Raw genomic sequence first — 13,862 nt, 5'->3', positions numbered from 1 at the left:
AAAAAAAAAAAAAAAAAGGATACGGTTCTCTGTGCTGGGCAGGAATGAGAAGTGACGCACATCAAGGATACATCATCCTGGCTGGGCCTCCTCTTTTCTAAGACAGGGTTTCGTTACATCATGCAGACTGGTCTCCAACTCCAGGCTCAAGCGATCCTCCCACCTTGGCTTCCAAGTAGCTGGGGCTGCAGGCATGAGCCACCACACCCGGCCAACCTCTCCCTTGGAGGTCTCAGATCTTACCTAGGCCACTCCTATGGTGCAGCCCAGAGCGAGTCACTTCCTGGCCAGCAAGCCAAGCTGTAGCAGAGGTCCAGCATCCCCAGGATACTGTCCTGTCCAAGTTGGCCGTGTCCACTCCAACTCAGGCCCTCCTCATCCCTCGTCTCGTTGGTATGCCTCTCTCTTACCGGGTTCTCTTGCCACAGTCCACCCATCGCTAACCTCTTCCCCACTGCTTAAGAACTCTGGGGCTGGCGTGGTGGCTCACGCCTGTTGTCCCAGTACTTTGGGAGGCGGAAGCAAGAGGATTGCCTGAGTCCCGGGGTTCAAGACCAGCCTGGGCAACTTGGCAAGACCCCATCTGTACAACAAATCAAAAATTTAGCTGTGTATGGTGGCACATGTCTGGTTTCAGCTACTTGGAAGGCTGAGATGAAAGGATGACCTGAGTCCAGCAGGTCGAGGCTGTGGTAGCCGTGAGCATGCCACTGCATTCCAGTCTGGGCAACAGAGTGAAACTCTGACTCAAAAAAAAAAAAAAAGAAAAAACACTGGCATGCCACCCGCAAGCCCCACCTGTACAGGCCCAGTGCCCTGACCTCCCTGCCGGTTCCCAGGTGTACGAGTTCCCTCGTTCCTCCAGGACTTTCTTGCGCAGCACAGAATATCCTTCCCCTTCCTATTCACACGGGCTTTCCTCTCAGCCTTGGATGCCCAGCCTGAGTGTCATCTCTCCTGGAAAACCTTCTGTGACCCATCCTCCAGCTCCTACTAGCAGGAGGCACCAGTGTGCCTCAGCGTTCCCAGAGCCAGCTGGCATCGACCTCTAGTCGCCCTGTGGCAGCTGCTGGCTTCCAGGTGCGCCTCAGGCCAGTCCGTGGGAGCAGTGAGAAGGAGCGCACAGGCTCACCGGACTCACAGGAGAGCACAGACTGCCGGGTCTGCATCCCAGCTCCGCCCCTCACTCGTCCCGTGACCCTGAGCACGTTGCTTAGCCTCTGTCCGCGCTTGGTTTCTTCGTCTCTAAAATGGGTTAGCGTACCTACTTCATGGGGCAGTTATGAAGGTGAAGAGGCACTGACAACAGTGCCTGGTGCTCAGTGAAGATGAAGTGCACGGGGCCTTGTTGTCAGGGCCTGCAGATTCACCTTTGCAGTGTGGTTTATTCAGAGAGCATTTAGAGCACAGATGGGTGGAAGGGTGGCCATGGGCGAGGGGGTGTGAGTGAACGGCGGCCAGGGGAGGGAAGGGGGCTGGACGGCGGCCATGGGTGGGGAGTGGGGTGAACGGCGGCCATGGGGGGCGTGGGTGAATGGCAGCCGGGGGGGAGGTTGTGAGGAAATGGTGGCCCTGGGGGGTGTGCGTGAGTGATGGCTCGGGGGCGGTGAACGGCGGCCACGGGGACTGCGGATGGCAGGCCTGACGAGGTTGCTTCTTGCAGAGGAATGAAGGTGATAGAAAACCGGGCCATGAAAGATGAGGAGAAGATGGAAATTCAGGAGCTGCAGCTGAAGGAGGCCAAGCACATCGCCGAGGAGGCCGACCGCAAATACGAGGAGGTGCGGGGCTGGCGAGGGCGCAGCGGGAGGTGGGAGAAGCACGTGTGGCGGGGAGGACACGGGCGCTGGAGGACGCTTCAAGTGAGACCCGCTGCCCTTCTGTGTGCACATCTGCTTTTCCAGAGGCAGCCAGTTTGCTAAGAGACTGTGTCTTCCACAGTGTCACGAAGACCTTTGGACACTTGTTTAACCTAGTGGGAAAGCAGACTGCTCAGCTCACGTTTGGCCTGTCAGCCTGTCAGCTGGGCGTTTCAGCCTCATTTGGCAAAAATTAAGATCCGTGGTCCCCAGCCACCTATGTTCAGACCGTGAAAGCTCAGTCCCTCCTTTGCTGGCCTCCATGGCCAGCTTTTCCTTCCCCTCCTCGTCTGCCTCACTCCTGGGGCCTGAGAGAAAGTCTGGATCTCCCCCAGGTCCCAGGACAACTTGAGCTGAACAAGCAACAGAAAGCCCCAAGATGCAGTGGTCAGGGGGTGGGGCTGAGCTATCTGCGCGGGAGGGCATCCTCCTGGCTGTGGGATGGGTCTCAGTTGGCCTTTGTGTCTCTACAGGTCGCTCGTAAGCTGGTCATCCTGGAGGGCGAGCTGGAGCGGGCAGAGGAGCGTGCGGAGGTGTCTGAACTGTGAGTGGTGGAACAGGATTGAGCAGGCCTGGCTCACCTCCTGGGGCGGAGCAGGAAGAAGCTGGCTGTTTTGTAAATTGATTCTGACCAGGGCCCCTGCTCACGTGGCTGGCGTCTGGGGCTCATGGTGGATTCCTCCCCCTTGCCTCTATGGCTGACAGAGAGATGGCAACTGTTCTTAACTCCTTTTGGAAGCGCTGCCCATGTGTTGACTCTTCCCATAAAAATACTGGGAAATAGGAGTGAGGCAGGTGGCAGCAGAGATGCCCAGAAGCCCCACTCTCCCAGAGTGGCTGTCTCAGGAGCCTGTGCCCTAATGGAACACTGTCCCTTGAAAGGCAGGCTGCCCGGTCAGTGTTTAAATGCTTTGCTCCTGGTGTTAATGTCGACGCGACACATTCCTGGGGAAAAGGTGAGAAGCTTGCCCCAGATTTCACGTGCTTCCAAAAACAGGGTGCCTCTCATCTTGGCCTTGGATGAGGAGTTCAGCTCCAGAGCTTCCTGTGGTGCTGAGAGAGTTCTGGTTTCTGAGCCTCCTTCCTGAAGTGTCCGGGGTAAACTCCGATTGTGCCTCCCAGCCTCCTGCCTGTGATCTCACGCCTGCACCTTCTGGAGGCTACCTTGTCTCATAGATTTCACAAGTGCCCATTGCCTCACCCTTGGCAGAAGCCCGGGAGTGCTTTGCCAGCCCTCCAAACACTCCCTGGCCTGCCTCGCCTCTGCCTGGTATGATCGGGTTTTGATAAGTACACAACGTCACTGCTCAGAAAAACCCATTCACATTTTTTCGCACATTCCTTCTGGGACCTCTGGGCAGCACGGGTTTCTCCTTTGGAAAATATTTTAAGGGGGATTGCCTGCTGTCAGGGAAGAGAGGACCCAGAAATTCTTTGTCTTTGTGCAGAAAATGTGGTGACCTGGAAGAAGAACTCAAGAATGTCACTAACAACCTGAAATCACTCGAGGCTGCATCTGAAAAGGTTGGTGTCTGGCTTGAGTTGGACGGTGGCTTGCCAACCTTGTTCTTTTCTTTCCCCAAGGGACACAAGAACACGCCAGGGTATCAGGAATCTGACCTTATGTGTTAACAGTAGCTTTGGTGCCCGGCAGCCAGGCTTTTTCTGCTGCAGAAAGAGCTGTCCAGTGCTGGAATTTTCTCATGCAGGCTCTTGGGTCCTTTTTCTCCACCTCATATGAGATGAAGCATGAGGCTCTTCTTGGGGAGACCTGAGGACAGTCACAAAGTACAGAACCTCCCTCTCATCTGCATCCCCTGGTTCCTCTAGAAACACCATCTCAAAACACAGCGGCAGACTTCAGAGCCACATGCACTCTGCCACAGCTCGGTCCCGTGGGTTCCCAGCCTTCTCACTCCCTCACCCTCCTTTTCCTTCCCGCAGTTGGATTAAGTTTCAGTTGCAGGCACTCCAGGCCCTCCCTTCACTTCCGGTCTTTGAGCCTGCTGTCCACTCAGCCAGGCACGGCCTTTTCTTTTCTCTGTGCTTGAGAAACCTCGTTATCCTCAAGGCTTCTGCTGACTCATCGTTTCTTCTGGGAACCTTCCCAGACTTCTCCTCTAGGTTAGGTGTTTCCCTGCTGTGCTGTGCCGTCTGGTTTTCCCGTCCTTATGGTTTCCCACATGTATTATAATGACCCAGCTGATGGCCAGCCTTCTTTGCTGGAACAGGGAGCAAGACATCAGCCGTGTTCAGAGCTGTGTCCCCAGTGCTCGTGTACACCTGGCACAAGCTTGATGCTAGACTGTGTAAGGAATAAATGTGACCTGCATGTGCATGACAGCCACTGCCCGGGGCAGAACAGTAGAGGACATGTAGCCTCTGTTCTTGACACCTCTGAGGCTAGTCTGGCGGGAGAGATGACAGAGCAGCAAAGAGCTATCTTGGGAAGACAGTAGAGGGACCTTGGAGAGTTGGGAAAGGTGCACATCTCTGGTTCCAGCTACTCGGAAGGCTGAGGTGGAAGGATCGCCTGAGCCCAGCAGGTCGAGGCTGTGGTGGCCGTGAGCTTGCCACTGTACTTTAGCCTGGGCAACAGAGCGAGACTCCAACTCAAAAATAAAAATAAAAAATAAAAGCATATGATGGTGGCCAGGAGGACAGATTTCAGAGTCTGGCTCCAGGCATGGCTTTGAATAGCCCAGTGACCCTAGACAAATAACCTTTACTGTGACCCTTTCCTCATCTATAAAATGGGATTAAGGATATCTGGCTGACATTGACCCTGTTTGAACTGTTTTATTTTTTTTGAGTCAGGGTCTCACTCTGTCGCCCAGCTGGAGAGTAGTGGCACACTCACAGCTACCACAGCCTCGACCTGCTGGTGGGCTCAGGCAACCCCTCTGCCTCAGCCTTCTAAATAGCTGGAATCACAGGCATGTGCCACCACACCCAGCTCATTTTTTGATTTATTGTAGAAATGAGGTCTTGCCGTGTTCCCCAGGCTGGTCTCAAACCCCTGGGCTCAGGCAGTCCTCTCACCTCCGCCTCCCAAAGTGCTGGGATGACAGGCATGAGCCACCGCGCCCAGCCCATTATGATTTCTTTCAATCCAAGGATTTTGCCCGGACCATAAATGTCAGTTATGAATAATCTGAGTTGAGCCTTGAAAGACAAATGTAATTTCTTATTATTGTTTATAGAGACAACGTCTCTATATGTTGCTCAGGCTGGTCTCAAACTCCTGGCTTCAGGTGATCCTCCTGCCTCAGCCTCCCAAAGTGCTGGAATTATAGGCATGAGCCACTGCACCCGGCCTGACAAATATATTTTCGGATAGGTAGCCACGGGGAAAGGAAAATCCATGCCAAGGGCACACTCACAGGCAGAGGCTGGGAGACAGGAGTCCACTGAGTGTGCTCAGGGAGCGGCTAGCACCTTGAGGACGCTGGTGGGAAAGAGGGTTGGAAACACAGATGGGCCAACTATTGTGTAGGGCTTTGAGTAGCACATATTTCCAGCCATCTGTCCCATCGTGACCACACATTTAGCTCAAGTTAATCAGCTCAGGCTTTGGGTACCATCCTAGCGGGGTCCCCCACGGGATCTGTATTGTCACCCGTGTTGCTTCTGCCAGGAAAGGTGCTTGCCTCTATTTTGCTTTTTGGACATGTCGATGGTGCTTCATGTCCACACTTTCTCCAAGGAACAGGAAACCTGCCTTCTTGTATGATTTCCCCCCTCCCTTTCTTAAAGCAGTGTTTCGGTTTCTCCCACAGTATTCTGAAAAGGAAGATAAATATGAAGAAGAAATTAAACTTTTGTCTGACAAGCTGAAAGAGGTGAGTGTGATCACACTTGGCTAGTCAGGCTTCTCTGGGGCTGGTCGTGAAGCAGTGGTAGTAAACACCTTTCCTCTTACCCAGGCTGAGACCCGTGCTGAATTTGCAGAGAGAACAGTTGCAAAACTGGAAAAGACAATTGATGACCTGGAAGGTATGTAATGACCATCTAAAGATGTGTAGAGGGTTGTGCCAGGCTTTGTTTTCCTGGGAAAGGAAAGTGATACCACATCTGGAAGTCTGGAGCACTCGAATAGGATAGTGCAAATCAAATTCAGACACGTTGCCATTTTCAGGAAGTACGATTTCTGCTTAGTTAGCTCTGCATGGGAGTCCAGAGGCCCAAGTGTGGCTGTCTCTGATTTTTTTTTTTTTTTTTTTTAAGTCTTAGCATTTCCTTCAGTTGGCTCCTTTCTGAGAGATGCCTTGCATTTTTTTCAAATGCCTTGCATTTTGACAGAAACTCTCTCCCAGAGAACGCAAAAGTGGATCACAGTATGAGAAAACAGAAGCACAGTGTAGAGGCCTGAATAAAGATTCTGGTTGCCTGCAAGTCTGGTGCCCACATAGCTCAGAATTTCAAGAGAAATTTTTAAATTTTTAAAATTCTGCCCCTTGTTCTTCATGACATAGGCCAGAAATTCCAGAACCTGAGGGTTCAAATAAAACCTCCCAGACTGCCTGTCCTGCCCAGAAAGGATGCAAATCTCGTTCTTCAGACCAAGTATCCTGGTGTTTGGCTTGGGAAGTGAGATTTCCATGTAGGGGAAAATGTCCCGTTCTGAAGCATCACCTTTGGCTTATGTGACATCACTGGACATGTGAAATAGCCCCAGGGGGCAGGGGTGGTGCTGGGAAGCGCGTCTGTTTCTAGTCGCTGCTCTTTTAACGCTTCCCTACGGCCAGGCCCCTGCCGAGCCTCACACCACACAGAAACCCCTCCCTAGGTCTTTTGTCTGGCTCATTTGCTGTATCTGGGACCCAACTTTCTTGCTCATGCTTTGTTTCTCACTCTGTTTTCTTCCTCTCGTTGCTTATCCGTGGCACTCCTCCCTGACCCCCGCGTTCTGTCCCCCGTGCCTCTTCTGAACTCTCCCTCCCTGGGGACCTCCGCCCACTAGATGAGTTATACGCTCAGAAGCTCAAGTACAAAGCTATCAGCGAGGAGCTGGACCATGCTCTCAACGACATGACCTCTCTCTGAGGCGGCGGGGGCGTCGCCTTCTGTCCCGGCGATACTGCCGCCGACTGACCGTCTCGCTGCCGGGCCTGCCACGCTCCTGTGGCCTCCGGGGCCTCCGGGTGCCTGGCCCCGGGCTGAACTCTCAAGCCTTCTTCCAACGCAGCTGTGACTCTGGCTGAATAAAGACAGGCCGTCCTCGTCCTCACGCTCTCTCACTTTCCTTTCCCCACTTGCCGCCTTTGAGCCGTAGCTGTGTGCCCTTGATCGTGCGTGGAACTGAGAGTGAGCGGTTAGTCGTCCCTCGCTTACCAATAAAAAGCTCATCACAGAAAGAAAGTGGGACATCCCTTGGGGACCCCTCCTGCTGCCGGGAGCTTTCCTGTCCTTTCAATAAATTCCTGCTTTCTTACCAAAAGAAAAAAGCAAAAACGATGCCTATATGATTCTTTTCTGCAGACATGCAGACAAAAGCCAGTTTGGCATGAACTCTCAAATCCAGTATTAGCTAACTGCGTGTGCATGCCAGTAGTTTTACTTAAATAGAATTTGTTTTGAGTGGAGACACATGCATCCCTATAAACCTCTCGGGCAGCTTAAGAGTCAGCAGAACTTGCAAAACCTAGCAAGCCTGTCTCTTAAAGGAGGTACCTTTATGGGGTTGAAGCTACAAATTCAAATAGCGGCAGTGGCGTTTGGGCTCCTTTTTCCTCCTGTTCTCATTTGTCTCTCAAGTTCTGACAGTGGTGACTGAGGCGCTCATTGCACATAGATTTCATCCAGCTCCCAGTCCTGGGAGGAAGTTCACCTCCCACCCTACCCTTAGAAAACTTACTGTACAAGCAATTGAAGAGCACTAACAGGAAAAGAGTGGAAACTGCCGCGATGTCCAAAAAAAAAGAGGCAGTTTTTCCCCAGTTCCAAACAAAGTCTGCTGACACTTGGCTGGGCGTGGTGGCTCATGCCCGTAATCTCAGCACTTTGGGAGGCGGAGGCGAGAGGACTGCCTGAGCCTAGGGGTTCAAGACCAGCCTGGGCAACTTGGCAAGACCTTATCTCTACAATAAATCAAGAAAAATTAGCTAGGTGTGGTGGTGCATGCACATGGTTCCAGCTGCTTGGAAGGCTACGGCGGAAGGATCGCCTGAGCCCAGCATGTCAAGGCCATGGTGGCCCTGAGCGAGCCACTGCAGTCCAGCCTGAGTGACAGAGTGAGACTCAGACAAGCACACACACACACACACACACACACACACACAAAGTTGTCTGACACGCTATCAATCTCCCTTCATATTTGAGTTAACTACCTCCAGGAACCTTGCTTTAGTTTAGAACAACACATAAGGCTGGCCTGTGGGTGTTAAAAGGTCATGCTTTTTGAGTGACCAAAAACTTACCGATTTTTCAAAGATAATCCAAATTTCTTAGTCTCTCCAGTTCTCCTCTGCATGCCCATACCATCACTTCAGATCATCCCCAAAACACAGACATTTTGATATCCAAGCTACACATTCCAGAACCTGGAAATGACATGAAAACCTCCGGTTAGAGCGTCAATTTTTGATGACTATAGCTTGGTAATCCTCATGATTTTTCTATTCTGGTGGAAAGCGGTGCCTTAGTTCTTGATGTTCATTCCTCCAAAACGCACCTCCCCTAAACTGCTTAGACCTTTCCACGCCCAACCTCTCTCTGTTTCTAGCTGCCATCTGTCCTGAACTTCTGCGGAAACCATTCCCCTCACACACTGCCATACTTACGCCCTTGGAAATATGACAGGATGTTCAGGGGGCTGTTTTCGGTTTGCTCTTCCTGCCTATCTGTCCCTGGGATTCTTCCAGACGTCTGTAGCCTCCGCCCTTTGTGATGACTGTGCAGCCTGCCTCTCCTCTCCTGTCCTTTCACTTGCCTGAGTGCCTAAGTGGGACTTGAGAGAGAGTGCTGTGGAGTGCTGCTCTACTTTCTCATGATAGTCGGTGAGCCTGGTCACAGTTCTCAAGGGCAGTTGACACTTTAAGGGAAAGTAATTCCATCTCGGACCTGATAGCAAAATAGATGCCGGGGAATCCAGGTGGCCAAGTGCAGTGAAGTCAGAATCTGTAGTGGAGAGGTCAGGGTTTGAATCCCAGCTGTACCACTAAGCAGCTGTGAACAAACTGCTTAGCTTCTCTGCAAAATAAAGGTGCTCTATCCGTTATTGTTTGGATTAACTGAGAGAATGGAGAAACTGGCTCGGGCGTGGTCAGCATTCAGTTAACATCTGTTCGACCAGACAGGCCCAGGTTCTGTCTCTGATGGAAACCTCCCCAGGTCATAGTCAATTGGTTTTTTAAGTGCCTTTGTCTAATGAAAGGTTTACTACTTGTAATAGAAAGGCTGCAGTCTTCTGCAGTCAATTTTCCTTTCTGAAAATTTCCAGGCTGATCATATCACTTTTTATGAGACATTTTGCTTTCCTCTGGTTTGTGTTTGTTTGTTTTTTGAGTCGGAGTCTCACCCTGTTGCCCAGACTGAGTGCAGGAGGATGCTCACAGCCATTGTAGTCTTGACCTGCTGGGCTCAGGCGATCCTTTCACCTCAGTCTTCCAAGTAGCTGAAACTACAGACGCACGCTACCACACCTGGCTAATTTATGTTATTTACTTTTCTTTTTTTTTTTTTTGATTTGGAATCTCACTCTCGCCCAGGCTGGAGCGCAGTGGCACGCTCACGGCCACCGTAGCCTCGACCCGCCGGGCTCAGCCCGACCTACAGGCGTGTGCCACCATGCCCAGCTAATTTTTTTTTAATTGCAGAGACGGGGATCTCACAAAATCGCCTGGGCTGGTCTCGAACCCCTGGACTCAGGCAATCCTCTCACCTCCGCCTCTCAAAGTGCTGGGGTGACGGGCATGAGCCACCGCGCCTGGCTGCAGTTTTTCTTTCTGAAAATTTCCAGGCTGATCTTATCACATTTCAGGAGACAGTTTGCCTTCCTCCAGTATTTTAATGAGTCTTGGCCTCGTCCCTTATCGGCTATCACTCATTGCCAACCAGTTCCCTCTCGTGCTCTGTCACGCACAGCTGTAAATGGGAGCTTTTTTTTAAAAAAAATGGTTTCATCAGCTCGATCACTTAGAAACGTGCCTGTATTCTGGCTTAAATTTCAGTCAAGCTGCATCTACCTGGGGCCTGACGCCATTGCTCTGGATACAAAGACAATCACACGATTATGCTTGGGATTTAGACAGGCACAGCCAGAAACTCCGAAGGAAAGATAGGCTACTGAAGGCTCAGAGACTAAAGAACTGGCACCAGGAGGAAAATGTGTTCAGTCACCCATATTGAGGACTGAAACCTTATCGTTGTGTAGCATGCCATAGGTTTGGAAGGATTTCTCGTTCCTCATCATAACCCCCAGGCCATCCTTTGGTATTATTTCTCCCATTTGACAGATGGGGAAATGGAGACATAGAAAGGTTAAATGGTTTACTTGTCCAGTCAGGGCTTAAATCCAGGTGTTCTGACTCCAGAGTTACTAGATTCCACAAAAATACAAGACACTAAGTTAAATTTGAATTTCAGATAGGCAATGAATAATTTTTTTGGTATAAGTATATCTCGTGCAACATTTTGGGCATGCTTATACTAAAATATCATTTGTGGTTTATCTGAATTTCTATTCAACTGGTCACCCTGTATTTTATTTTGCAACCCTGACTCCCGAATGCGGTGCTGGATCCCTGTTATTCCATGGTGTTTTGCTGTAATTAAAATACAAAGTACTTTCTCTGTCATGATGTTCACTCTCGCAGTCTGAGGTTTAGAAACTTTATTTTCCTTGAACAAAGATGCTTATTGATTTGTTTTTTCCCCCATTCTTAATCTTCACCAGAAAAACTTGCCCAGGCCAAAGAAGAGAATGTGGGCTTACATCAAACACTGGATCAGACACTAAATGAACTTAACTGTATATAACCAAAACAGAAGAGTCTCGCTCCACAGAAACTCCAGAGCGCCGTGTCTTTCTCTTCTCTTGTAAGAAGTTTCTTTTGTTATTGCATCTTTGCTTTGCTGGAAATGTCAAGCAAATTATGAATCCATGACCACATATTTTGTATCCAAGAAGCTTTGAGCACCAGTTAAATCGAATTTCTTCCTTTTTTCAAATGGCACCAGCTTTTTCAGCTCTATTTTCTTCCTTAAGTTGCATTGATTTCTAAGGTAGGCAGGGTATTTCACAGTGAGCGGCTCTCTTAAGACTGAGGGTATTTGGTTGCTAGAATAGACCCCTGCACACTTGGAGGAACACAGACTCCAGAGATCTAGTCAGGGCTCAGTTGAACACGCTTTAAAATATAACCTTTGGGATCACTGCTGGTCAAACTCCAGGAGGTAGGGACCATCAGATGGCAGGGGGAGTCTATTATGGGTAACCACAGACCACAGATAGGCTGACCTGATGGTCCTGTATTCTGGCCCTTCTCTGCCATGCAGAACAAACATCCTCTTGAGCAGCGTGAGAAGGCTTGGGAAATAGCCATAATAATCACCCAGGTATTTTCTGGGTAGATCCTTAATGTTTCTCTTTTCTACATATTTCTTTCATTCTAAAATTGTTCTCGGAGGAACAAGTGTCTTACTCCAATAAGGACCCAAGTCCGCTCTGATACAGGCCATCCACTCCACTAGGAATATGGTGGAGTCCAGTCCTATTCAGGTCAGCCATATCAAAAAGACTGCTCTCTATTGGTGCATTGAACAAAACAGTGTTGTCTATTAGCAGAAAAGTCCTCTCTGGCAGGAGACATTCAAAGTTGGCATTGCTTTATTTTCATACTTCGGGGACATTGCAAATTAAAGATTTACTTATCTAGGACTTGAATTCCTTCTTCAGGACCAAGTTAATAAAAGACCAAGAAACTCCTGCTTAAACTGGATATGGAGTATTTTGTAGGCAGGGCCGCACGTTTTGGCTGTGTTATCATTGTTTTCTCAGTTAACATCTCAGCTGAAACATTCCGCATTCCCCAGCAGTGTGGGAGCCAACTCAAGTTTACAATTCTGTCTAAAAATCCCTGCCCCCACTCCTATTTATTAAGCATCACACTACCCGGGAAATACACTAGCAAATTGGGCACACACATAAAATCTACACTTTTCTTTAGATTCTTGCAACTGTATCATATGTAATAGTATCACTTTTTCTACATTTTGGTCAAATAAATTTTTACATAAAGTACAATCTGTGTGAATTCTGGACTGTGTGGGGAGACGTACAAAGCATTTCAGCTTAACGAATGTTAGTGGAAAGAGAACTGAACCAAGAACTAAGCAAATGATTTCTTTGCTTTATACCAAGACTCCATGAATTGTGTTCTGCATATTAACACATGAGAGCACTTGACCTTCGTTACCTTAAAGGCTTCTGTCTTAGGCCGGGTGTGGTGGCTTACACCTGCAGTCCCAGCTTACTCGGGTGGCTGAGGCAGAAGGATCACCTGAGCCCACGAGTTTGGAGCTACGGTGAGCTATGATTCCACCACTGCATTCTAGCCTGGGCAGCAGAGTGAGACCCTAACTGGAGGGGAAAAAAGTTCCCGTCCTTTGTCACCCCCAATCCTGCCTGAACCAGACTGTGAAGAATGCGTAGGATTTTAATTTGGAGATGTGGGGCGCGATCCAGGGTTCGGCACAGAAGTGGTCATTGTACAGGTGAAGCTTGGCCTCCCTTTGGTCCCCACTTCACCTGGTTTGAGACTGGGCGCCCTTATGGGTGTTCTGTACCATCCTCCCACCCCTGGCAGTGGCCTGCTACTGCCAAGCCCTTTCCTATAGTTTTATGGTAGATGCTCGGGGTCCCCTTTTGAGTGAGAACACGAGGTAGTCAGTTCTTTGTTTCCTGTTTCCTGAGTCATGGAAGCATGAGGTGCGCCTGGGGAAGGCTTTGCGCACGTCGCACGTACACAGCAAAGCAGGAGAGGAGCTGGAAGGAGCCTGGTTCCACACTGATGGGAGCAGAGAACGCTCTAGACCAGTAAAGATCAAAGCGAGGCGTGCCAGGCACAGTGGCTCACGCCTGTCATCCCAACACTTTGGGAGGCCAAGGCGAGAGCATTGCCTAAGCTCACAGGTTCGAGACCAGCCTGAGCAGCATGGCAAAACCTTGTCTCTACAATTAAAAAAAAAAGTTAGCCAGGCGTGGTGGCACGTGCCTGTGGTTCCAGCTACTCGGAAGGCTGAGGTGGAAGGACTGCCTGAGCCCAGCAGGCTGAGGCTGTGGTGGCTGTGAGCCTGCCACTGCACTCCAGCCTGGGTGACAGTGAGACTCTGGCTCAAAAAAACCCCCCCAAAACAGCATCCTGACACTTTGGGAGGCCAAGGCAAAAAGACTGCCTGAGCCCATGGGTTCGAGATCAGCCTGGACAATTTGGCGAGACCGCCTCTCTACAATAAATCAAAAAATGAGCCGGGCATGGTGGCACCTGCCTGTGGTTCCAGCGACGTGGAAGGCGGAGGCGGAAGGATCACCTGCGCCGAAGTGGAGGAGAGGCCGCGCCGCCTTGGGCAAGACCCCTGGGCGAGGCCCCGGAGTCCCCAGGAGCCGCCGCGCTCCCAGAAGCAGGAAGCCCCGCGATCGGAATTCAGACACCAGAGGCCCGCTGATAAAAGTCACAGCCTCCTCTGGCTTCGGTTTTCTCACGGGAACCGGGGAAAAAGCCACACCCACCTCCCTGGGGGGCGGTGAAGATGACCCAGTTTGCATTTTTTACCCGTGCAGGCATGGGGCCAGCGCTCCAGATGTTTAGCCCGCGCCTGTAGTCCCAGCCACCGAGGAGGCCGAGGCGGGAGGATCGCTCGAGGCCAGGACTTCGAGATTAGACGGGGCAGCATAGCAAGACCCGTCTCTACAAAAAACGCGAAGACAAGCCGGGTGGGGTGGCCCGCACCTGCGGTCCAGGCTAGCCTGGAGGCCGAGGCGGGAGGGTTCCCGAGCCCGGG

At 50.7% G+C, this 13,862-nt stretch overlaps 1 protein-coding gene across 3 annotated transcripts in view; it reads left to right on the top strand.

The window, feature by feature from the left end:
- Positions 1 to 12,102, top strand: part of TPM4 (tropomyosin 4) — a 35,242-nt gene extending 23,140 nt beyond the window's left edge. For 2 of the 3 annotated variants that reach the window (XM_021706676.1, XM_008074001.2), the window contains 6 exons: positions 1,664 to 1,781; positions 2,333 to 2,403; positions 3,308 to 3,383; positions 5,639 to 5,701; positions 5,786 to 5,855; positions 10,756 to 12,102. In XM_021706676.1, coding sequence (XP_021562351.1) covers positions 1,668 to 1,781; positions 2,333 to 2,403; positions 3,308 to 3,383; positions 5,639 to 5,701; positions 5,786 to 5,855; positions 10,756 to 10,838 — 477 coding nt within the window. In that variant the 5' untranslated portion in view covers positions 1,664 to 1,667 and the 3' untranslated portion in view covers positions 10,839 to 12,102. Of the gene's footprint in view, positions 1 to 1,663; positions 1,782 to 2,332; positions 2,404 to 3,307; positions 3,384 to 5,638; positions 5,702 to 5,785; positions 5,856 to 6,822; positions 7,314 to 10,755 lie in introns of those variants that run through there. The other variant, XM_008074009.2, reaches the window with a different exon arrangement.
- Positions 12,103 to 13,862: the final 1,760 nt, after the last annotated feature.

This window comes from Carlito syrichta, unplaced genomic scaffold (assembly GCF_000164805.1).
Source record: "Carlito syrichta isolate Samal-C Ts95f unplaced genomic scaffold, Tarsius_syrichta-2.0.1 Scaffold115766, whole genome shotgun sequence".
Lineage (NCBI taxonomy): Eukaryota > Metazoa > Chordata > Mammalia > Primates > Tarsiidae > Carlito > Carlito syrichta.
Note: the sequence above shows the minus strand (reverse complement) of the source record. Positions and strands in the feature narration are given on the sequence as shown.